The sequence below is a fragment of the Chelonoidis abingdonii genome, chromosome 10, assembly GCF_003597395.2.
Source record: "Chelonoidis abingdonii isolate Lonesome George chromosome 10, CheloAbing_2.0, whole genome shotgun sequence".
Taxonomy (NCBI): Eukaryota; Metazoa; Chordata; order Testudines; family Testudinidae; genus Chelonoidis; species Chelonoidis abingdonii.
The window spans coordinates 35580924-35606164 of NC_133778.1; the positions used below are offsets into that span (position 1 = coordinate 35580924).

General features: G+C 37.6%; 1 protein-coding gene across 1 annotated transcript in view; it reads left to right on the forward strand.

Moving 5' to 3' along the window:
• The window catches only part of TTN (titin), a 321905-nt gene that overhangs the window by 150195 nt on the left and 146469 nt on the right, over window positions 1-25241 (forward strand). The window contains exons 117-147 of the mRNA XM_075069826.1: window positions 908-1000; window positions 1625-1702; window positions 2390-2470; window positions 3109-3192; window positions 3421-3495; window positions 3714-3791; window positions 4145-4228; window positions 4772-4855; window positions 5517-5594; window positions 5758-5841; window positions 7613-7687; window positions 8044-8121; window positions 9012-9095; window positions 9422-9493; window positions 11880-11963; window positions 13702-13782; window positions 14031-14105; window positions 14463-14540; window positions 14767-14850; window positions 16572-16628; window positions 16813-16893; window positions 17181-17264; window positions 17515-17589; window positions 17946-18023; window positions 18244-18327; window positions 19484-19567; window positions 19892-19963; window positions 22074-22157; window positions 22380-22646; window positions 24252-24329; window positions 25029-25112. Of these exons, the coding sequence (XP_074925927.1) occupies window positions 908-1000; window positions 1625-1702; window positions 2390-2470; window positions 3109-3192; window positions 3421-3495; window positions 3714-3791; window positions 4145-4228; window positions 4772-4855; window positions 5517-5594; window positions 5758-5841; window positions 7613-7687; window positions 8044-8121; window positions 9012-9095; window positions 9422-9493; window positions 11880-11963; window positions 13702-13782; window positions 14031-14105; window positions 14463-14540; window positions 14767-14850; window positions 16572-16628; window positions 16813-16893; window positions 17181-17264; window positions 17515-17589; window positions 17946-18023; window positions 18244-18327; window positions 19484-19567; window positions 19892-19963; window positions 22074-22157; window positions 22380-22646; window positions 24252-24329; window positions 25029-25112 (2658 nt within the window). The remainder of the gene's footprint in view (window positions 1-907; window positions 1001-1624; window positions 1703-2389; window positions 2471-3108; window positions 3193-3420; window positions 3496-3713; window positions 3792-4144; window positions 4229-4771; window positions 4856-5516; window positions 5595-5757; window positions 5842-7612; window positions 7688-8043; window positions 8122-9011; window positions 9096-9421; window positions 9494-11879; window positions 11964-13701; window positions 13783-14030; window positions 14106-14462; window positions 14541-14766; window positions 14851-16571; window positions 16629-16812; window positions 16894-17180; window positions 17265-17514; window positions 17590-17945; window positions 18024-18243; window positions 18328-19483; window positions 19568-19891; window positions 19964-22073; window positions 22158-22379; window positions 22647-24251; window positions 24330-25028; window positions 25113-25241) is intronic.

The window sequence follows — 25241 nt, forward strand, 5'->3', positions numbered from 1 at the left end:
GGAGAAATGAGCATATAGAGAAGGAAGGCTCAAGCCCACCTACTACACATCCACATTTATCTCTGTCAGGGATCTAAAGCCAGCTGTAATGTATTTCCATTTATCCAGGTGTGTTACAGCTGCAGTCCATGAAGCCTACCCCACCCAGTCTTGTAGAGTAAGGTTTAGAGTAGCTTTCCAGGATTTTAAATTTGACAGTAGCAGTTATTCCTTATTTAATCTATATTGTTTCTTTATGTATTTTTCCCCTGTGTTCAGAAGTAAGACCTAATCTCTCTGTATTTTCTCCCCAATTGGTAAATTTTGAGATTTTCTGTTGCTGTACTTTGGGGGATATTGTGCTATCAATCTGTACGTAGAACTTCCCAAAGTACAGGGGAGTTATGATTGCAAATCAGTGGTAAATCGTGGCTCATCATCGAGCAGGACTAGGATGATATGAACACAGCTCAAGGTGACACATTATAGTGTGATATTAATTTGTGGACTTTGAAGTTCGGGAGCTTTTCAAATACACTATGAATTCGCCATAGTTTTGACACTTCCATGTTTTTAATTATTTGAGAAGATTTTCCCCCAGACAAGGCCAATTTGGGTGGAATGTTCCACAAATCTTTTCTGGAGCATTAAGAGCCATATGTGTCAACAGCATGCCTCCCAATTATTCCAGTGGGAGAAGTGTGTATATAGCTGAGACAGAATTGGGTCCTAAAGTCAATGGGTTAGCAACAAAGCCAGAAACGAACGAAGAATCCCCCATGACAACTGTTGGATGTTCACGATTGTGTGTTTTATTTGTAAAATATTATATCAGCACCTAATGTTGGCTGTCCCACCCTGAGCTAAGGTGTACTTCTTCAGGGTGTGTATTTCCTCTTCATTAACTGTGATGCTGTTTTTATTAAAGTGATTGGAGTTCCTCAGGAGCCCATGCCTGAGCGTATAACACCAGCAATTACAGCTGAAAAGAAAGAGAAGAAAGAAGTGACCATACATAAAGGTACAGGATTGAGACATATCTGTGTAACTAGGGTTATAGTCACTCTGAGCAAGTTTCAGATCTTTCTTATGCTGATGTAAATCTAGGCAGTGGGATCCTCCCGCAGATCCCTGCATGCCTATCTCCCCCCTCTGGCAGAATGCATAAGGGCATGGTGCTCAGGAAGACTTGGGTCTTCCCTGTGCAATAAAATAGAGACTGGGAGGGTTGCAGGATGCTGTAGAGATTCTTGGGCAAACATCATTCAGGCAAAGGTTTTGTTATCTTCCTTTCCTACCGTGCACTAGTCCTCAAGCAGCTGTGGCCAGGTGGAGTCCTTTGCAGAGCAATGGAGCTGCACTACTAGGAAGTGGTAGTCACCAGGTCCTTCTTAAGGATCCCCCTGGCCCTCACTGGGTCCCTGGAGATCCACCAGGTTTGTGGGAAAGCTGTACGGCCCATTCCACAGGGGTCACCATCACCAGTGAACCATGTGAGTGGATGTGCAAGAGGGAATACTGGCAAAGATTAAAACATATCAACGTCGCATTAAATGCTTCAGATCCCAGCTCTGACTGATTTTTATCTGAGTGATCATTGGCCAGGTTCTCTAAATGTTGTGATATGTCTTTAAATCACCTGCAGTTGTTAGGAAACCTGTAGCTGAAGAAGTTGAGGTAACCACTCAGAGGCTTGAGGAGGAAGAACTCAGACTGCCTAAAGGTACTGGTACCTGTTGCATGATTTTAACACCACTGTGACATGAAAGTAGTTGGAATATTGCCACTTTATGTGTTTGCAGAAACAAATGTTCTTCATTTAACATAGATCTGACTGATTTTCAATCTTTGAGACAATGGTGGTAACAATCCTTGCCCAGCTATAGTGAAAGGAAGATAAATGCAGCAGTTTATGAGAAACATATGAGCCTGTAGAGCTAACTCCTAATACTTGAGGGCAGGGAGTGCTGATAAACTACATTTGGAAGGGACTATCTTCTTCACCCTTACCCACCCATGTCTGACCTCCAATTCTCCATACTGGTTCATCAACCAGGGGTATCTTCACAAATTGTTTGGGCATATGGATACATATGCATCCCCAGCTCATTGCTGATTGGGCCCCCAAAACTCAACAGAGTGAGGAGGCCATGAACATCTATGCAGCAGTGGTCACAAATTTTATAACCCCCTAATAAGATATGGACTGTGGTAGGGGATCAAAAGAAACAACCACTATCCTTATATCATTTTGTGCTGTCCCAGCCAAGCCTAGCACAGCTGCAGGGCTGGATCAGATTACATTTTTCTTGTTTGTTACATTTTCAAAGTGTGCTGCAAACATTAACTAAGTGTAATATTAATTTGGTATCCTCACTACATACGGGACTAACAATTCATATTTCTAAAGTGCCAGCAGTTCCCAAGAAAGTTCCGCCACCAAAACCTACCCGGGTGCCAGTCCAGGAGGAGGAAGTTATGAGAAAGAAAGGTACAGATCTTGACTCTCAATTACCTATTCCATTTTTTCCAACATTATATGTATCATTGTGCTGCATATGGCTATATATGTGTCTATTAGTATTTGTGTCAATTTCACATTGCCCTGCAGTGACCACACTCATTGTTTAATTAGTAGTATGTAACATGCATACTTTCATGTTTAATTTGTTCTGTTACATAGTAGCATAGAATTTGTTTTTGTGTTGAATGGTTTCTGTGGGTAGCTTTCAAGTGTTTAAATTCTGTACATGTTATTGCGGTGTGATGTGGCTCTTCCTTCATGTATTCTGCTTGCTGGCTTATATCTAAAGATGAATGGTCTTAGCATCCTGCAATTTCTTTGGAAAAGCAACTTCTATGTGCTCCTTTTGTATAATATTTACAAAAGGCTACATGCTCTTTTAAGAAGCTTTCTGTACTATCAATCTCGTTGACTTCTAACAGATACTAAATTCATGTTTATTACTTTCATGTTTACTATTTTAGCGCATACATACTAAGTCTCTAATTCTGCGCTTTAAGACTTAAATGTACAATAGACTTACTGATTTGATAAAGACTGATACATTTTCTTCCATAAATGTGGGTTCAGAAAAACACTACTAAAATGAAATCCTATTTTTAAAGTACCGACAGTAGAAATGTGGACTATTTCAGAAGAAAAGATGTCTGTTTCTGTTCATGCAGAAGAAGAATATTCTTATGTTTCAGGTATGTACGAAATGAAAAAGTTGTAAACCCAAATGAAAACAACATTTCAATCTTACTAGTTTCTTTTTATAGACTTTTTTGTGACAAATTATGTATTTTAAACACATTGTACATTTATGTTTCATATTACATCGCTTCTTTGTCATTGTTGTGTTCCATTGCTTTGATATTCTTTGAGAGAAAAACTTTGAATACATCTCAACATTATTAAAATGATTTTATTTAAAGAGCCAAAAGTGCATGAGAGAACTGTCATAGAAGAAAAAGTACATGTTGAAATTCCTGAGGCTCCCCCTGCTAAAGGTAAATTTTTAAAATCTTATATATTTATTAACTTTTATTAAAAATATAATCCTATTAATTGTAAGTACTCTTCACCTCTTTAGATTATGCTCCAAATTTCTGAATGTGCTTACATATGTATTTTAGACAGTTTACATACACATACAGTATTCTTAAAAGAACTTCAGAACTACTATGGACATTACCTTTTAATATCCTTACATTTAATATCTTTAAAGTTCCTGAGGCACGTAAGAAAAAAGAAGAGAAAATCCCTGTTGCTGTTCCCAAAAAAGTGGAGGCTCCTCCAGTTAAAGGTAAATCAAAATCTGTGCATCTGCGTTCAAGTGTCTGTCCTCTAACCACAGGTTAGAATGCGAGACTTGCTCAGATTTCTCCCACTAATGGCTACATCTTCAGAAGTTACCTGCTCTTATACAAATATACAAACATGAGTATCTCTCAAGCTAAGCCATATTCTTAACTATTTAAATGATCAGCAGTTAATATGTTCTTTGGTATGCACAAAATATATAATGTATGTTTAATAACATAAGTAAACTTTTTTGATTCCTTAGTATTTGTATATATACATGTAGAAAGTCATCTTCAGTATTTTACTAAATAATTTAGTAAGTTCCTAAATGTTCACAACTCTGTATCTTTAAAGTGCCTGAGGTGCCAAAGAAAACTGTCCCAGAAAAGAAGGAACCTGTTCCTGTCCCTAAAAAAGTAGAAGCTCCACCAGCTAAAGGTACTCCAGCTCTCATGAGAAAAGCAAAATCTTTTTGTTTTTTGTTACCTTATTGTTGTTGTTGTCTTAAATACATTTGTGGATTAACTGTACAGCTTTGTTTTTGTGTTATCTTTATCTGCTATATACTATGTTGATTTGTTCAAGGATTGTTTGTGCTGTAACACAGCCTATAATCACTTCATTTGTTTTAAACTTTGTCCTTCCTTTTCTTAGCCTTTCCTTTGTCTGTTATCTGTATTTAAATTGTATGCTCTTTGGCCAAGAGGCTGGCCTTTTTTTTTTTTTTTTTTAACTTCTGTGAAGCACCATGGAAATGTATAGTGCTATATTAATAATATAACAATGCACTGTGCCTATCTTTCAGTAATTTATAAATAGCTGTCTACATATCTTAATATTATATAGCTACATGTTGTGACACGTGCTGCATCCTTAGCTGGATAACTATATGGGCTCTATAAAGGACTCTTTGAGCACAGTACTCTTAATAAGTGTTCCGAAAACTAAAACACCACCATTTTGACAATGATGTCTTTAAAGTGCCTGAAGTGCCTAAGAAACCTGTGCCAGAGAAGAAAGTACCCGATGCTGTTCCCAAGAAAGAAGTAGCTCCTCCAGCTAAAGGTACATCACCTTTTGAGTGTGAGCATTAGCAATATGTTTGTCTTAATAATTATTGAATACTTCTAAATCTAGCCTTATGTTATATATACGTTTATATGCAGTCTATTGCTTGTCTGTTCTTTGTCTGTGTAGTTCTCAAAATCTTTTTAGAAAGATTATTTAAATCTGTTTTTAATATCTTTAAAGTGCCTAGAAAACCTATTCAAGTTCGCATTCCCAATAAAATGGTACTAAACCTGCTAGAGGTATACCAAATAGACTGCATTCTATATGCACTGCTTTAATGTTGCTGTTTTAAATGTCTTTCATACAGTGTATAAGTAAATAGATTTGTTTCAATGACAATGATTATTGTGCATCATAACTGTATGTTTTATATAACACCACTTAAGGCTAACTAGCAACAATTCTAGTTTCTTGACTTAAAGAATGCAGTCTTAAAATACTTGTGTGCATATTCCAAATATCAGAGTTTGGATCTGATTTCTTCAAAGACACGTTTTCTTTTGGTAACCCATCTCTGTACATTACAGTGTACAGTTTGTGTGTTAAATGGCTTATCTTCCTCAGACGAATGGATGAATGCATTTCTATAGTAATGTACCCCCAGTAATCCTTTTTAAAACGAGCATTCAGTATTCTAAATTTGATATTTTTGAAGTGCCTGAGGTGCCTAAGAGACCTGTCCCAGAAGAAAAAGTTGCTGTTCCTAAAAGAGAAGAGGCTCCACCAGCGAAAGGTATATTACCTTATAGTTTACTGTGTTAAAGACTGTTCTTTAGTGTTTTGGTAGTTTTGTGGCAATGTGTGTCTGGATGTAATCTCCTATTTAAAGTCTTCATTTGTGTTATGTGTTGCTTTTTCAATTTTGTAAGTCCTAAAACTAACTAATATCTTCAAAGTGCCTGCAGTGCCTAAGAGAGTTGTCCCTGAAGAAAAATTACCTGTTGCTGTTCCTAAAAGAGTGGAGGCTCCCGCAGCTAAAGGTATGCTTCCTGATAGAGTCACAGAGCATATTGATTCTTAAATAGCATCTGTTCTTATCTTCTGTTTTGTTATTGACTTCTTACTGTATTTGTGATACTGTTGGAAGTTATACATTAGCGAACTGTGTTATCGACAGAGGATCATGAGTTTATTTTGTGTATATTTTGTAGTACTGTGCCATATACTGTATGTGCTCTTGTTATATAGTATCGGTGTTCTTAAATCTTCAACAACCTAGTCATAGCAATCTGGGATATTATGTAGTCATTAGAATTAGAAATTCATAAATTTAATATTAGTACCTTACAAAGTGCCTGAGGTACATCAGAAAACAGTTTTAGAAGAAAAAGTATATATTACAGAAGAAAGACTATCTGTTATAATCTCTAAAGGAATGATGTCCCAACACCTGAAGGTATATTGCAAGCTGTGATCCATGTGAGAAACATCAATTCTGTAGATTGTTCTTGTTGTCTTAGAGTGCAGATTTGTTATTTAAAGGCATGATTCCTAATACAGAAACATGCCTTGGTTGTTATATGTGAGTTTTTGTTACTACGTTTTACATGTGGAGCCCATAACTTCCCAGTTGCTCAGAGCTTCCTGTGGGGTGTCCAGCCCTTATATTTTTAGTCCCTGATAGCAAACCCATTGAACTGGATGGAAAGATTCTCACTGATTGCAGTGGGCTTTGGATCAGACTCTTAATGAAGACACAATGGAAGTTAAGGATAATTGGATAGTAGGCACCTTGCGGGATCTGGCCATGAGACATAGGTACACACATGAGGGTTGTATTCATCATTTCCTTTCCCCCATACAGAAGCACTATTGACTGTGCTACATATGAGAAATACTGACTGCTTTTGCACTATAACTCATTACCATTCTGGGGCAGATTCTCAGCTTGAATGGAGACTGACTTCAATGGCGTTATGACAATTTACGCCAGTTAAGGATCTCCCCCATAGTGTCCCAAGCCAAGATTCCCCAATTGTATAATCCATTAATAAATAGTAATTAAGATTGAGATAGTTAACACATATTTATTAAGAAAACAAGAAAAGGGCCAAAATTCCTAAAGTCAACACCCAAGATACCCCTATGAAATATGACTATGCAGAAAGGTATTTGTTTCATGTAAACATGTTCCTTTCTGCTTGCATCTAGGCAAATTGGCCTCTTGTCCCATCGCAAGTTGAGTTTTTCCCTGATACAGTTCTAAAGAATATCCTGGTTTCTCAATTTATTTGTCCAGCACATCACCTGCCCTCTTATTTTGTACTTGTTTTTCTTTACCATCTAAAAAAAGAGTAAGAAGAATTATTTAACTACTTTACTGCTGGTCCTTCATTGTAGCTGTTGTGATGGGACGTTTGGGAAGCTGTGGCACTCCACTGAAAACACAGTTGAATGCTGAGAGTTACTGGAGATGTACTTTGCCCTGTGTCCCTAGCATATGGACAAGGAACAGAATTTAATGCAAATCTTAAATATCAAGAGGATCCTCTGTCCTCACTCTTTATGAAGATAAAATCTCTGAGGGAATTATTCCTCCTTTCTTGTTGTTGTTTGACTGACCAACGCAGAGATATATAGTGGCATTCTGTGGACTTCCGTAGACAATTCCATTACATATGAGAAAGAGCAAACCCACAGAAACACCTATCGTCAGTGAATTCATATTGAGATTTGTGTGTTGCTTTTGCTTTTGGTTTCTCTGGTATTGAAATCATTCCAGTTTTCTAAAATTACACAATATTTTTAAAGTACTTGAGAAAAAACCACCAGAAGAATGGATACCTCCTGTTGCTCTTGAAATAGAAGAACCTCAATTCACCAAAGGTAAACTAATGAAAATGATATTCTCTAGATGTCTTTATCTGTTCCTTTATCTCACACATTTTGTTTGTTTGTTGTGTTTGTTTCAAATGTTTTTCATGTAGATATTTTGTGTTTTAGTGACAGTAACCTCTGTCTGGATCTTCACTATGCATAGACTATCACTTGTGTCCTTTGTACTGTTTTTGTAAATTGTTCCTTCTTCTTTTACTCTCTCATTTTTGTATTCAGTGAAATTTCATGTATATTTTCTTTCAACAAAAATCAGTCAAGACTAAAAAGATTATTTCTAGCTGCTTATTATTAAAGTTCATTCCACCTATTACAATTAACTATTCCTATGTTTAATACTTTTAAAGTGACTGAAGTGCACAGGAAAATTATCACCCAAGAAAAAGTAGCTATCTCTGAAAAGGAGGAGGCTCCACCAAAAAGAGGTACATTGCCTTTTGAAGCCATGCAACAGATATTTATCTCTTAATTTTGTCTTCTATCTCTAACTGTCTAATTATGTTGCATAAAATATAGCTTCTGGTGTGTGCTTTCATTTCCTTATTTGACTTACACAAATGTCAGCCTTCTGTACTTGTATTTTTGTTGCCTATTATTTTTGCCATTTGTGAGTAATTCAAAACACCTAAAAATAAATAATATATTTAAAGTGCCAGAAGTGCCCCAAAAAGCTGTGCCGGAAGAGAAAGTCCCAGTTCCAGTCCACAAAAAAGTGGTGATTCCACCGGCTAAAATTACTTCAGCTCTTTCTGGGATACAGGAGGCTTCTGCATATCAGAAATCAGTGGAACACAGCAGGCCTTGAACCTGTGAATTATATGATTTAAAAAAAAACAGTTTATACTCAATTGGTTATGAATTAAAAGGAATTTTTATTTCTGTCCTGTAAAAAATGCAGAAAATCTTGTAAAACGGTCATACTCCTGAATTTCTTGTGCTTTGAAAACTGCTATGAATTGCATAGTAGTTATGGGTGCACGCTAATTTTCATAAACTGAGTATCACTCATATGCAGAAGCTTACTGTCTCTTCTTAAAAATGAAAAGGATCCATGTCTTTTTCAGATCATCAGCATTTTTTTCAATGATGTCTTTGTGTCCTTAACATCTGTCATTTTCTTGTGTGTTTAATATGCTATCTTTTATGTTTTTTCTGTATGTGAAATTTTGTAGTTAAATTGCATGTAATGCAAAGTGCCAGCAGTGCTGAAGAATCTTACATTCAAATTCTATTACTGTGTCATGTATATATGCTTTAGTCATTCTTTTTAATGTACATATGTCTCTTTCTATTCTTACAATTGCTGTTTTTAAAGTACCGGAAGTTCCAGAGACAGTTGTCATGGAAGAAAGAGTGTCCATTGCTGTTCCAAAAAGAAAAGCAGCTCCACGAGCAAAAGGTACCCACATCCATGGATTAAATGATAAAAGAAATGTTCTAACTGCCTGGCTATGGTCTTCCAATCTGACTGCCATATTGCCACAGTAAATTCTCTTGAATTCTGACTTTCCACCAAAATCCCAGGAACCTTCAGGGGTACAGGGGCAGCAATAGGGGTGCATTTCCCTCCAATTTATCTGGTGTTGGAGGCGGCAGAAAAGCAATTAAAATGTCATATTTCTGTAACAACCACATTGAGTGGATAGCGAATATATATCCTCTACTCTAAATATTGTTTCAGAGAAACAATACTAAAACTAGGCTTTATCTTTAATGTAGCAACAGTGGAAAAGCATTGGGATTTGTCAGAGGAAACGTCCATCTCTCTTCACACAGAGGAGGAGGTTTCATACACAGGTATGAACTAAACTAAAAGAGTTTTAGACCTGAATGAAATCTTTTAGTTTTGCCGCCATCTTTTTCTTAATCTAATTTGTTTTGCAAGCAAAACTCAGGATTCAAAGCTGAGTGTAGATTAAAGCTTTATATTACACCTGGGGCAGGCCAATGTTTTTCCTGAAGTGAAGCTCTTTGAATTTCTCTGCTCTCAAGAGGCTTAAATCTTCCATCCTGAGATTCCTGACTTTCTTTTGTTTTCCTGGGGAAAGGTTAGGCCACGTCTACACTACCAGGTTAAGTCGACCTAAGTTACGCTAGTCCAGCTATGTCAGTAACGTACCTAGAGTCAACATCACTTAGGGCAGCTTACCCCGGTGTCTACACCGCACTGCATCGATGGGAGACACTTTCCCGTCAACTTTCCCATCAATTTACATTACTCTTCTTGGGGAGCTGGAGTACTGGAGTCGACCAGAGAGCACTCTGCTGTCGATTTAATGGGTCTTCACTAGATCCGCTAAATAAAGCACCACTGCATCGATCACAGCAGTATAGATCCCCAGAAAGTGTAGACATGACCTCAGTCATTTAATTAGGTCCTGTTTTGGATACTACCAGTGTGCTGCCTGTCTCTCTCTGCCCTGTGAGGGGAAGCTGCCTGGCCAAGTCCCTACTAAATATGGAGGTGCTCTCTTCTTCTGGGTGGTCTGTCCTCCCTTCCCCCTCTCCTCAGGAAAGGCAGCACATCCTGAAGTAGTGATAAAGGAAAGGCTCCTCTGAGCCTTCCTCTGCTGCCCTGTCAGCACTTCAACTCACTCTGGGTCTGAGACAACCCAGAGTGCTCCAAGCTATTGAGAAAGCCCATTGTTGAGCACTCTGGGTGTTTCAGCCCTGGGGTGATTTAAGAGGTTGGCAGAGCCACAGCAGTAAGACTTGGTCTCACTGCAGCAGTATAAGTGGTAGGATGGGCAGGACACCTGCACTGGGAGTTGTGAGAAGAGGAGAATTGCAGGAGAAGGCACTTTGCTGGCCTCCCAAATAACAGGATGGGGGAGAAGACCAGCCAGCAGCCTGGAGAAGAGCCTGTGAAGGGAGAGTGAGCCAGCTGTTCCCAGAGAGAGAGGACATCAAGGTCTGCAGGCCTCGCCCAGAAGGCAAGGAGAAGTGCAGCAAGTGGCACAAAGCTTTCTTGGGCAGCAGAGTCTCCTGGCCAGGACATTTTGGGCTGAATGTGTCTTCTTTTGTAACCAAACCAATGAAAGTTGCCAGGCTCATTCAATTTCATCTTGAGTTTAGGAGTTCAGGCTTACATGACACTTAAGATTAAACTTTGGGGCTCTGGAAATTTATGCACCAACCCTGCCAGAAAGTTATAAAGAAACTGGGCATATTTAACACAGCCCTAAAAAGAACACTTGTTACCAGAAGTGGGAGATTTGCAGATTGTGGCTTCAGGCATCTTAAAAAAGCAGCCACTTTTTTGAAGTAGACCTTCACAGCAGCTTGCTGCTGCAAGCCAAGATTAGGTTGTTCTTTGCAGTATGTAGGCAGAAATACTTACACTTATTACTGCCAAGTAAATTCCATCTACCAAGAAGAAAATCCCCAATTTAATGGCTATCTCAGAGATCGTAAAAGGTCATCCAGATGCCAGGGCACACTGTAGTTTTTCCTGGGTACCTTCACATGCTAATAACCAGCAACTTCAGCGACAGAAGAAAAAAATACCCAGTACTGTTTCAAAAAGAGAAGAAGGTCCACCAACAAAGTCATGTCATTTTTCAGATGTGGACATGGGTTGCTTCTAATTTACTCAAGCACAGGATCACTGCCTACTTCCATCTGTGCAAGTGGCTTCTTTGTACTCCCTGTCCCATCTTATGCTAGGACGATGGGGTTGGAATGTTTATCTGTTCTGTACAAATTCTTGTCTCAAGTGACTGTCAGAGGGCTCTTGCTGTATTTACTGGAGAATCTCAAAGAGAGCCACAGAACCACATTTGTGTGAAGGACTCTGCTCTCCTCATATGGAAAGGGGCAGTCACTGAGGTCACAGAGAGGCTGAATTTTCTCAGAATTTGATTGGAATGTGTAGAAATGCACTGTTGACAGAAGTGGGTACAGCAAAGAGCATCTGCTCATATGTATATGCTGAGATATGTTATGTCTTTTTGTTGTTGTTATTAAATTATGATTTAATGCTTCCATAATACCTCATCAATCTTCAGTTGACTTGGTGATCTGTGAGCCACATATAAGTTAGATAGTCTTTTTAATATATCTTTCTTATGTATTGTTGAATTGTGCCATTGTGTATTAATGTTCTACTTCTTGCTTCGAGTATTTAAACTTCTGTACATTGTTTTTTAAAGTTCTTAAATGTAAATATTCTGTATCTTTAAAGTGCCTGATGTTCCCAAGAGAGTAGTCATAGAAGAAATATTACCAATTTCTATTACTAAAAAAGTGAAGAAGTCACCAACTAAAGGTACATTGGATATAGCATTAGATACAACATATAATGTTCTTTGTATGTATGTGCTGTAAATGTGCCATGAATTCTGCCTTGTGTTTTTACTGAACATTCTTGATTTCATGTTGCTGTTACTAAACCTACACAATAATTTAAAATGTCTGAAGTGCCTAGGGAGCTTACCCAAAAGAAAAGAAAACATGCTACTACTCTTCAAAAGTATAAATTCTGCAAAACAAATATGCACCAGCTATTAGTGCATTAAAGTTTAAGTTGCTCTGTTGTCTGTGTTAACTTAAATTCATGTTTGCTTGTTGTTTGTGAGAATGAGCAAACTTACGGAGACACCTGTAGCCTTTAAAAATATACTGGATCTGTAACACAGGTAACTTAACACTGCAGAGGGCAGTGAGCACAAAGCCATTGCCTGAATTCCCCCTGAATGTGACATGTTGAATCTGCCTGTATCCACATGAATTCTCAAGATGACAAATTCCAGTGAGATTTATGTGTTTCTAGGGTCTCACTGAGGTCAATGGGAGACTTTCAATTGACTTGGGTGGGCATTAGATCTAGTCCTGCAAAGTACTGAGCAACTCCTGGACGTGCTGAGTGTTCTGGATTGACCCAGCTCCCAAATAAGTCATTGAGATTGACACTGGGGAAGTTAAATCAGTTTCTGAGGGCCCTTCATACCTACAGTAGCTCAGTACCTTGCAAGATCATGTCCAGAGGCAGGATACACCTTAAAAAAAAGTATCCAACATTATTGTGATATAATTTCCTTCCTAATCTTTTTGTTAAGAGTTTGCAGAAAGTAGTAGCACTAATTTTTAAATGATATGACAAATGAAAATTATATTTTGTAATCTGAGCTAAAACCTTCCAGTAAATTAGCCACCTTTCCTTTGTCCAGCCACTATTTCTCTAAAACAAATTCAGCAGAGGCTGTAATAAAAGAAATGACTTGGCTGAGCACAAATGTTTCTGCTTGAAGTAAGTGCATACATCCCCAACCTAACTCTACCAGGTGGCCTGCCCATTTCCCTGTTGCAACTAGAAACTATCTCACCCTACATCAACACTGCAAAAAAACCCAACACTCAGCAGCAGTAAGTTTCAAAGTCTGGGTCAACTGATTAAGGTTTGTGAAGGTCAGGTTCCAGCACTAAAAATACCAGTGTAGACATTCTGCTCAGGTTGGAACCCAGGCTTTGAGACCCACATCTACACTGCTATTTTAAAGCACTGTAGTGACAACCCACGTACCTTGACCCTGACTCTGAGACTCCTTCCTATGGGTTTTGTTTGTTTGGGTTTTGCACTGTAAATATACCTTAAAACTCCATTTCAAACTTAAGCAGCCACATCCTTAGAGTTTATTGTATGTCCTGGTTCTCAGATATCAGTAAATTACTACAGAGTTTGGATCTTGCTACTCTTTTGGGGATAGGCAGTACTTCTAGTGCAGGTGAATACTGGGTGAATTCAATTTCCTAAATCAAGCATTCCACAGATACACTAACCACGGGCTCCATTTGGCTTTTTCACATCATAGTTTTTCTGAAAGTTTACAAGTGTTCTCAAGGAAACAATTTGGAAATGAAGCAGCAAATACATGTGCTGTGGGTGTCAGTGCTGTTTGGTTATTCTTTTTCAATCATTTCATTACTTGTGAAGATAGTATATGCAATAATAGACCAAATATACCAAATTGGCCAGTTCTGTATTCTTAATATTAATATCTTTAAAGTGGGTGAAGAAGAGCCTTTCTACGTAGAGGAGGAAGTACCTGTCCCCTCTCCTAAAAAAGTGGAAGCCCCGCCAGCTAAAGGTATATCATTTGTTTGCTTCCTATAACATGGAAAATGTCTTTCTTTCAATTTCAATCTTTAACTTCTTACCTTGATCAGTAAAATATAGCTAGATACTATTAATTTTTTTTAGCATTAAACAAGTACATGTGCCAGTTTGTGTCAATTGCCAGTGTATTCATATTGAGATTTGTGTGTTGCTTTTTCTTTTGGTTTCTATGGTATTGAAATCATTCCAATTTTTTAAAACTACACAATATTTTTAAAGTGCTTAAGAAAAAACCACCGGAAGAATGGATGCCCCCTGTTGCTCTTGAAATAGAAGAACCTCAATTCACCAAAGGTAAACTGATGAAAATGATATTCTCTAGATGTCTTTATCTGTTCCTTTATCTCGCACATTTTGTTTGTTTGTTGTGTTTGTTTCAAATGTTTTTCATGTAGATATTTTGTGTTTTAGTGACAGTAACCTCTGTCTGGATCTTCACTATGCATAGACTATCACTTGTGTCCTTTGTACTGTTTTTGTAAATTGTTCCTTCTTCTTTTACTCTCTCATTTTTGTATTCAGTGACATTTCATATATATTTTCTTTGAACAAAAATCAGTCAAGACTAAAAAGATTTATTTCTAGCTGCTTATTATTAAAGTTCATTCCACATATTACAATTAACTATTCCTACATTTAATACTTTTAAAGTGACTGAAGTGCACAGGAAAATTATCACCCAAGAAAAAGTAGCTATCTCTGAAAAGGAGGAGGCTCCACCAAAAAGAGGTACATTGCCTTTTGAAGCCATGCAACAGATGTTTGTCTGTTACTAATGTCTTGTGTCCTGAATTGTCTAATTATGTTGCATAAAATACAGCTTCTGGTGTGTGCTTTCATTTCCTTATTTGACTTACACAAATGTCAGAACTCTGTGTTTGTATTTTTGTTGCCTGATTATTTTTGCCACTTGTGAGCAATTCAAAACTCCTAAAAGTAAAAAATCTCTTTAAAGTGCCAGAAGTTCCCAAGAAAGCTGTGCCAGAAGAGAAGGTGCTCATTCCGGTCCACAAAAAAGTGGTGGCTCCACCAGCTAAAGGTACATCAGCTCTTTCTGGTGAAACAAGATGCTTCTACATATCAGAAATCAGTGGGAACCAGCAGGCCTTGAACGTGTGAATTGTTTGATTTAAAAAAAAAAAAAAAAAGCTTAGACTTCCTTAAATTAAATAGAATTTTGGTTTCTGCCCTCCAAAAAATGCAGAAAATCATGTAAAATGGTCAGACTACTGCATTTCTTGTGCCTTCAAAACTGCTATGAATGCATAGTTGTTTGCATGCACACTAATTTTCATTAACTGAGCATCAGTTATATGCAGAAGCTCATTGCCTCTTCTTTAAAAAAAACTATCAATGTCTTTTCAGATCATCAGCAGTTTTTTTCAAAGATGGCCTTGTGTCCTTAACGTCTGTCATTTTCTTGTGTGTTTAAAATGCTATCTTTTATGTTATTTCTGTGTGTGAAATTTTGTAATTAAATTACATGTAATGGAAAATGCCAGCGATGCTGAAAAATCTTACATTCAAATTCTAGAGTCCTTACTGTGTCATGTATATATGCTTTAGACATTCTTTTTTGTGTGCATATGTCTCTTTCTGTTTTTCTTTTCATGCTTTTATAAATATCTTTACTGCTACTAAAACTGCTCAATAATATAAAGTGAAGAGCCTAGGGAGCTTACCCAAAGAAAAGAAAACATGCTACTATTCTCCAAAAGTATAAATTCTGCAAGCCAAATATACATCCCATTATTGATGCATTAAAGTTTAAGTTGCTCTGTTGTCTCTGTTAACTTAAATTCTTATTTGCTTGTTGTTTTGTGAGAATGAGCAAACTTACAGAAACACTTGTGACCTTTAAAAATATATTGGTGGATGTGTAACACTGCACAAAGCCATTGCCTGAATTCCCTCTGCACATGACATGTTGAATCTGCCTGTTTCCAGGTGAATTCACAAGATGACAAATTCCAGTGAGGTTTATGTGTTCCTAGTGTCTCACTGAGTTCAATGGGAGACTTTCAATTAGCTTGAGAGGGCATTAGATCTAGCCCTGCACAGCACTGAGCATCTCCTAGCGGTATTGCATGTTCAGGCCTGAGCCATCTCCCACTTAAGTCACTCTGACTTCAGGGGGAGTTGGATCAGTCTTTGAGAGCACTTCATACCTACAGTAGCTCAGCATTTTGCAGGATTGTGTCCAAAAGGAGGAGGCATCACAAAGAAGAAGCTAATGTTAGCCTGATGTGATTTTCTTCACAATCTTTTTGTTCAGAGTTCCTAGAAAATGACAGCACTGATTTTAAAATATATTACAAATGAAAACCATGTTTTTAAATCTGAGCCAAACCTTCCAGTAAATTAGCCACTTTTCCTTCATCCACCTAATGTTTCTCTAAAACAAATTCAACAGAGACTATAATATAAGAAAGGACTTGGCTCACCACAAAAGATTGCTGCTTGACATAAATGTCTATAGCCCAAACCCAAATCTACCAACTGGTCTCTCCATCTAAGATTCCACTTGACACTCACGCAGCCACCCCCCGTGTTTATTGTATGCCCTGGTTCTCAGATATTGGTAAATGGCTACACAGTTTGGATCTTGCTACTCATTTGGGGATAGGCAGTACTCCTAGGGCAGGTGAGACGGGTTGAATTAGATTTCCTAAATCAAGCATTCCATAGATACACTAACCAAAGGTGTTCAAATGTGCCAAACACATCAATTCTGTATCTTTACTATTAATATCTTTAAAGTGACTGAAGAAGAGCCTGTCCCTGTTTCCAAAAAAGTGGAAGTCCCACCTGCTAAAGGTACATCAACACTTAAATATCAAATGTCAATTGTTCTGCATCTTAGTGTTTCTGATTTTGTTGTTTTTGATGTATGTCCCTATTACATGTGTGTTACAAACATCTCTTTTGACTAACCAAGTGTTTCCTTACTGTTTTGACACCTTTCCTATTTCTTAAACTACACACTGTAATATTTTTAAAGTGCCTGAGAAGCCTAAGAAAGTTGTCCCACCACCAGAAGTTCCTGCTGCTCCTAAAACTGAGGAAGGTCCACCAGCAAAAGGTATAAAACACTTACTAATTAAAATGATACTTCCTTACCTTGAAAGACATGACACGGGTCTTCTCTTCTCAAGTTCTTGGTTTTAGTGTCTGTTAATAAAGATATGAGTTTCTTATAAATCATAGTCGGATTGTTTGCATTACAACTGTGTGTTCTGTATACTAGTATTTGTTTTTCCTTACATAAACACTTTGGTTATTACTAAACAAAGGAAATACTGTGATGTTATATGCAAAATATATTCAGAATACTAGAGACCAATATTTTTAAAACTCTTCTTTCGAAAGTGCCTGAAGTTCGTAAGAAAGCTGTTCCTGAGGAGAAAGTACCTGTCCCTGTTCCTAAAAAGGCAGAGGCTCCGCCACCCAGAGGTACATCAGTTATTTGCTTCCTATAACTTGGAAAAATGTGTTTCTTTCAATTTCAGTCTTTAACTTCTTATCTTGTTGAATAAAATGTAGTTTATATGCTTTTAATTTTTTAGCATTACACATGTACATGTGCCTGTTTGTGTCCATTGCCAGTTGTATTCATAGTGAGATTTCTATGTTGCTTTTTTCTCTTAGTCTGTTTAGTTCTGAAATCATTCCAATTTTCTAAAATTACACAATATTTTTAAAGTGCTTAAGAAAAAACCACCAGAAGAATGGATACCTCCTGTTGCTCTTGAAATAGAAGAACCTCAATTCACCAAAGGTAAACTAATGAAAATAATATTCTCTAGATGTCTTTATCTGTTCCTTTATCTTAGACGTTATGTATGTTTGTTTGCTCGTTTCGAATGTTTTTCATGTAGATATTTTGTGTTTTAGTGACAGTAACATCTGTCTGGATCTTCACTATGTATAGACTATCACTTGTGTCCTTTGTACTGTTTTTGTAAATTGTTCCTTCTTCTTTTACTCTCTCATTTTTGTATTCAGTGAAATTTCATATATATTTTCTTTCAACAAAAATCGATTAAGATTAAAAAGATTTATTTCTAGCTGCTTATTATTAAAGTTCATTCCAAATATTACAATTAAAAATTCCTATATTTAATATTTTTAAAGTGACTGAAGTACACAGGAAAATTATCACCCAAGAAAAAGTAGCTATCTCTGAAAAGGAGGAGGCTCCACCAAAAAGAGGTACATTGCCTTTTGAAACTATGCAACAGATGTTTGTCTGTTACTAATGTCTTGTATCTATAATGGTTTGATTACATTGCATAAAATGTAGATTTAGATGCATGTTTCCTTATTTAACTAACAAAAATATCAGGTCTCCGCACTTGTATTTTTGTTGCCTGGTGGTTTTTACTGTTTGTGTGTAATTCAAATCTCCAAAAAGTAAAAAATCTCTTTAAAGTGCCAGAAGTTCCCAAGAAAGCTGTGCCAGAAGAGAAAGTACCCGTTCCAGTCCACAAAAAAGTGGTGGCTCCACCGGCTAAAGGTAAATCAGCTCTTTTCTGGTGATACAGGAGGCTTCTACCTATCAGAAATCAGTGAGAACCAGCAGGCCTTAAATCTGTGAATGGTCTGATTAAAATAAAATAAACAGTTTATACTGATTTGGTTATAAATTAAAAGGAATTTTGATTTTTGCTCTGCAAAAAATGTAGAAAATTATGTAAAACAGTTGCTCCCCTGCATTTCTTGTGTATTCAAAACTATTATTAATTGCAGTAGTTGTTTTGGGGACACACTAATTTTGATCAACTTAGCACCATTCATATGCAGAAGCTTACTGTCTCTTCTCTTAAAAAAAGTGTCAATGACTTTTCACATCACCAGCATTTTTATTTAAAAGATGCCTTTGTGTCCTTAACTTCTGTCATTTTCTGATGGGCTTAAAAACCTCTCTCATCTTTTTTCTGTGTGTGAAATTTTGTAGTTAAATTACATGTGCTGGAAGGTGCCAGCAACACTGAACAATCTTGCAATTAAATTCTAGAGCCTTTAATGTGTCATGTAAATATCTTTTAGTCATTCTTTTTTATGTGCATATGTCTCTTTCTCTGTTTTTCTTTTCATGCTTTTATTAATATTATTGCTGTTACTCAAACAGCACAATAATTTAAAATGTCTGAAATTCATAGGAAGCTTACCCTGAAGAAAAAAACCTGGTATTATTCTTCTGAAAGTATAAGCAGCAAAGAGTCCTGTGGCACCTTATAGACTAACAGAGGGGTTGGAGCATGAGCTTTCGTGGGTGAATACCTGACGAAGTGGTTATTCACCCACGAAAGCTCATGATCCAATACATCTGTTAGTCTATAAGGTGCCACAGGACTCTTTGCTACTTTTACAGATCCAGACTAACACGACTACCCCTCTGATACAGAAAGTATAAATTCCACAAGCCAAATGCACATCCAGCTATTTGTGCACTAAAATTTAAGTTAATCTGTTGTCTTTGTTAACTTAAATTCATGTTTCCTTGTTGTTTTGGTTTGAAGTCCATGTCTATTTTTAAACATAAAAGCTTACTTTGTAAATGTGCATTTCTTTTGTACTTATTCATCCATAATTCTTTAACATGAGCATCAAATTAATAGAGAATGTCTGAATTTTGCAATTTAGTATTCTTACAATTGCTATTTTTAAAGTACCGGAAGTTCCAAAGACAGTTGTCACAGAAGAAAGAGTGTCCATTGCTGTTCCAAAAAGAAAAGCAGCTCCACGAGCAAAAGGTACCCACATCCATGGATTAAATGATAAAAGAACTATTTTCACTGCCTGACTGTTGGTCATCCAGTCTGACTGCCATATTGCCACAGTAAATTCTCTTGAATTCTGACTTTCCACCAAAATCCCAGGAACCTTCAGGGGTACAGGGGCAACAGTAGGGGTGCATTTCCCTCCAATTTATCTGGTGTTGGAGGCGGCAGAAAAGCAAAAATGTCATATTTCTGTAGCAACCACATTGAGTGGATAGCGAATATATATCCTCTACCTCAAATATTGTTTCAGAGAAACAATACTAAAACTAGGCTTTACCTTTAATGTACCAACAGTGGAAGAGCACTGGGCATTGTCAGAGGAAATATCCATCTCTCTTCACACAGAGGAGGAGGTTTCATACACAGGTATGAACTAAACTAAAGAGTTTTAGGCCTGAATGAAATCTTTTAGTTTTGCTGCCATCTTTTTCTTAATCTATTTTGTTTTGCAAGCAAAACTCAGGATTTAAAGCTGAGTGTAGATTAAAGTTTTGTATTATACCTGGGGCAGGCCAATATTTTTCCTGAAAGTGAAGCTCTTTGAATTTCTCTGCTCTCAAGAGCCTTAAATCTTCCATCATGACTTCTTTTTGTTTTCCTGGGGGAAGCTTAATCATTTAATTAGGTCCTGTCTTGGATCCAAGTGCTGCCAGTGTGCTGCCTGTCTCTCTCTGCCCTGTGAGGCGAAGATGCCTGGCCAAGTCCCTACTAAATATGGAGGTGCTCTCCTCTTCTGGGTGGTCTGTCCTCCCTTCCCCCTCTCCTAAGGAAAGGCAGCACTTCCTGAAGTAGTGATAAAGGAAAGGCTCCTCTGAGCCTTCTGCTGCTGCCCTGTCAGCACTTCAACTCACTCTGGGGCTGAGACAACCCTGAGTGCTCCAAGCTATTGAGAAAGCCCATTGTTGAGCACTCTGGGTGTTTCAGCCCTGGGGTGATTTAAGAGGTTGGCAGAGCCACAGCAGTAAGACTTGGTCTCACTGCAGCAGTATAAGTGGTAGGATGGGCAGGACACCTGCACTGGGAGTTGTGAGAAGAGGAGAATTGCAGGAGAAGGCACTTTGCTGGCCTCCCAAATAACAGGATGGGGGAGAAGACCAGCCAGCAGCCTGGAGAAGAGCCTGTGAAGGGAGAGTGAGCCAGCTGTTCCCAGAGAGAGAGGACATCAAGGTCTGCAGGCCTCGCCCAGAAGGCAAGGAGAAGTGCAGCAAGTGGCACAAAGCTTTCTTGGGCAGCAGAGTCTCCTGGCCAGGACATTTTGGGCTGAATGTGTCTTCTTTTGTAACCAAACCAATGAAAGTTGCCAGGCTCAATCAATTTCATCTAGAGTTTAGAAGTTCAGACTTACATGACACTTAAGATTAAACTTTGGGGCTCTGGAAATTTATGCACCAACCCTGCCAGAAAGTTATAAAGAAACTGGGCATATTTAACACAGCCCTAAAAAGAACACTTGTTACCAGAAGTGGGAGATTTGCAGATTATGGCTTCAGGCATCTTAAAAAAGCAGCCACTTGTTTGAACTAGACCCTCACAGCAGCTTGCTGCTGCAAGCCAACATTAGGTTGTTCCTTGCAGAATCTAGGTAGAAATACGTACTCTTATTACTGCCAAGTAGATTCCATCTACCAAGAAGAAAATCCCCAATTTAATGGCCATCTCAAAGATCGTAAAAGGTCATCCAAATGCCAGGGCACACTGTAGTTTTTCCTGGGTACCTTCACATGCTAATAACCAGCAACTTCAGCGACAGAAGAAAAAAATACCCAGTACTGTTTCAAAAAAAGAAGAAGGTCCATCAACAAAGTGTCTACTCTCTCCTGGATGAATCTGCAAAACTGAACATAATCTACATAATAAGCTTTTTGGAGTCTTTACAGTTAAAATCATGTCATTTTCCAGATGTGGACATGGGTTGCTCCTAATTTACCCAAGCACAGGATCACTGCCTGCTTCCATCTGTGCAAGTGGCTTCTTTGTACTCCCTGTCCCATCTTATGCTAGGACGATGGGGTTGGAATGTTTATCTGTTCTGTACAAATTCTTGTCTCAAGTGACTGTCAGAGGGCTCTTGCTGTATTTACTGGAGAATCTCAAAGAGAGCCACAGAGCCACATTTGTGTGAAGGACTCTGCTCTCCTCATATGGAAAGGGGCAGTCACTGAGGTCACAGAGGGGCTGAATTTTCTCAGAATTTGATTGGAATGTGTAGAAATGCACTGTTGGCAGAAATGGGTACAGCAAAGAGCAGCTGCTCATATGTATATGTTGAGATATGTTATGTCTGTTTGTTGTTGTGTAAAACTGTTGTTTAATGTTTCCATAGTACCTTGTCAATCTGCACAGTTGCCTTGGCAATATGTGAGCCACGTATATGTTAGATACCCATTTTATATATCTTTCTTCTTGCCTCTAGTGTTTGTGCTTCTGTATGTTGTTTTTTAAAGTTCTTAAGTGGAAATATTCTGTATCTTTAAAGTGCCTGATGTTCCTGAGAAAGTAGTCATAGAAGAAAAATTACCGATTTCTATTACTAAAAAAGTGAAGAAGCCACCAGCTAAAGGTACATTGGATATAGCATTAGATTCTATAATATAGTTCTGAAGTATTAGAATATATATTCTTTATATGTCAGTGCTGTAAATGTGCCGTGAATTCTGCCTTGTGTTTTTACTGAACATTCTTGATTTGATTTAGATCTTACATTACAATGCTTCATAGCTTTATGGTACTGTTTATTTTTGTGATGATTTTTAAAGTTCTTTAAATTGATATCTTTTTAAAGTGTCTGAAGAACATAAGACAGTTGTCCAAAAAGAAAAAGTATATGTTGAAGTTCCCCAGTATGAAGAGGAAGAAGAAGAGGTCACCCACTATGAAGAAGAAGTCACCCACTATGAAGAGGAAGTGGAAGTTACCCGCTATGAAGAGGAAGTCACCCACCATGAGGAGGAGGATGTTACTCAATATGAAGAGGAAGTTCCTCAATACGAGGAGGAGGAGGAGGAGGAAGTTCCACAGTATGAAGAGGAGGCTCCCCCACCAGTGAAAGGTATAATGAAATTTTGGGATATAATCATACAGAACTCTTGTGTTTTGCAAATATTATTTTCTTTTAATTACTCCAGTACATTATTTTAACTTTGTTATGATAATTAATTATTGGTGTGTGTTACAAAGTATGTTGCGTGTTTGAATGCTTACTGTTCATTACAATTTTTGTAACTATAATCAGCATTCCATGTTGTAAATAAGCAATTGGTAGCATAAGGGAGTCTGTGTAATCAGATACGGCAATGAATGTTACAGTCAGTTTTATCTCATGCTGGTTTGGGACCTTATCTTGTTATCAGTCCATATTTTAAATTCCCGTTGACTAAGTTAAAGTTCCATAATCACAAGAAAAGACATTTGTATCCCAGTGATGGGTGGCCTAAGTGGACAAAAGTGCCTAAGTGATTTAGGAACACAAATCCCATTCACTCTCACTTTGATGCTTTGGAAAATCCTAAATCATCAGTGGGATTTTTTTTTAACATCTGAGAAGCCAGAAATAGAAAGGGCTGATTAGATTATCCAGTCCATCTCTCTGAGTTTTTAAATATTTTCATAGGGAGAACAGTTGGTGAGTATGCTTGGAAATCTCCATCACCCTTACATATTAATCTCCACTGACAAAGTAATCAGGTCAACCTTCAAAGGAGAGGGAACTTTTCCACAAAACATTGTATTGTAAGAATATGTCTATTTGTTGATTCTGAAACAGTTCTCAGGAAATGTTAGGCTTCAACTAATCTCCCAATCCTAATATTAAAAAAAAAAGTTTCTCACTGTCCTGTTTTGACACTTTCAAAACAAAAAAAAATTCAATGTTTGGTTTGAAACAACTTTTTAAAAGATGTTAGTTAATTTATACTAAACATTTTATTTTAAAAATGTTAAAATTGACACTAAGCATTGTAATCAGCCTAATCCATTTGTTTAAAATTGTTGGTTCATCAACATTTTTGAGATTTCAACTTTTTGCCCTAATTTGGGGATGGGATATTTTTCAAAATCTCAAAGTTCCTCATAGGACAGAAAAACCTTTCCCCATCCAGCTCTGTGTCCAACACCTCACATCATAACACAAAGTCAAAGGGTAAAATCCAGAACTGCCTGTGTGATTTAGGAGAAGTCCAAATTTCAAAAGGAAGTTAAGGTCTTATCAAAATTTTTGTTTTATCTTTTCCCCATAGTGGCTCCACCCTAGAGGTGAATTTAGGATTTACTTTGATCAGCTAATACAGGATTTCTCAAACAGGGATCGCCACGTGTGTAGGGAAAGCCCCTGGCGGGCCGGGCCAGTGTGTTTACCTGCACCATCCGCAGCTGATTGCAGCTCCCACTGCCTGGGGACCATTGCTCCGGGCCAATGGGACATTAAGATAAATTTGCCTTGCCAGATCAATGGCCAAGTAAGAACTGCAGGATTTGGCTTATTACAAATAAACACATCTCTTTATTGTGCTGTTTCCTGTCTTTTTAATATTAAATTGATGTTGAGTGGTACCTGTTTGTGCTGGAGTAACTTTCTTGCACTACAATTGAGTTCATGTACTTTATGTTCCTGTTGTTTTGTAAGTAAATTCCTAAAACAAAAATGGTATTTTTAAAGTACCTGAGGTGCCCAAGAGGCCTATCCCAGAGGAAAAAGTACCTGTTCCCAAGAGAAAAGAAGCTCCTCCAGTGAAAGGTACATCACCTCTTCTCTGAAGTTATCAAACTTTGTTTAGTATTTAATTAACTTTACTATTATTTGAATGTTTGCTGCATAATTGTAGCCATGCTGGTTCTAAGATATTAGAGAGATGAGGTGGGTGAGGTAATATCTTTTATTCGACCAACTTCTGTTGGTGAAAGAGACAAGCTTGTTTGCTTACACAGAGCTCTTCTTCAAGTCTGGGAAAGGTACTCAGTGTGTCACAGCTAAATATAAGGTAGAACATAAGAAGTTGAGCATAAGGAGTTAACACATGTTGCAAGACACCATCCAAGGTGATATGGGCAGTTAGCATCTCTGCAGTCATAGGACAAAGGAGGGTTAGCGGGTTACAAATTGTTGTAATGAGCCATAAATCAAGTGTCTTTATTGAGTCCATAATTTTTAGTGTCTAGTAAAGTTATGAATTTAATCTCCCAAGCTCATGTCTTGAAGATGTTGCACAGGTTTACTTTGAGGATGAGGACTGAGAGGTCAGATATGAAGTGATTTGAAAAGTGTTTATCCAGGGGTGATAGGGGGTTTTTTTTGGTTGTATGTTTAATATAAACATTTATTACCTTGCTCTTCGGGAGGTATATCTTCATTTGAAATCTTTGTGAACATGTCTTTTTGCTTTTCTGTTTGGAATGGCATGTGTGAGGTATTCTCAATCAAAATAATGTTTTAAAGTGCCAGAGATGCCACAGAAACCTGTGCCAGAAGAAAAAATGGCTGTTCCTGTGCCGAAAAGAAAGGAACCTCCACCAGCCAAAGGTACAACAGTGTGTAATTCAGTGTACATCACAATCTTTCATTCTTTACTCACCCTTTCATCATTCAATGCGTCATGATGAGAAAGATATTTCTGTTCTTGAGAATTGTTATTCTGTGGTCTTATGTTTC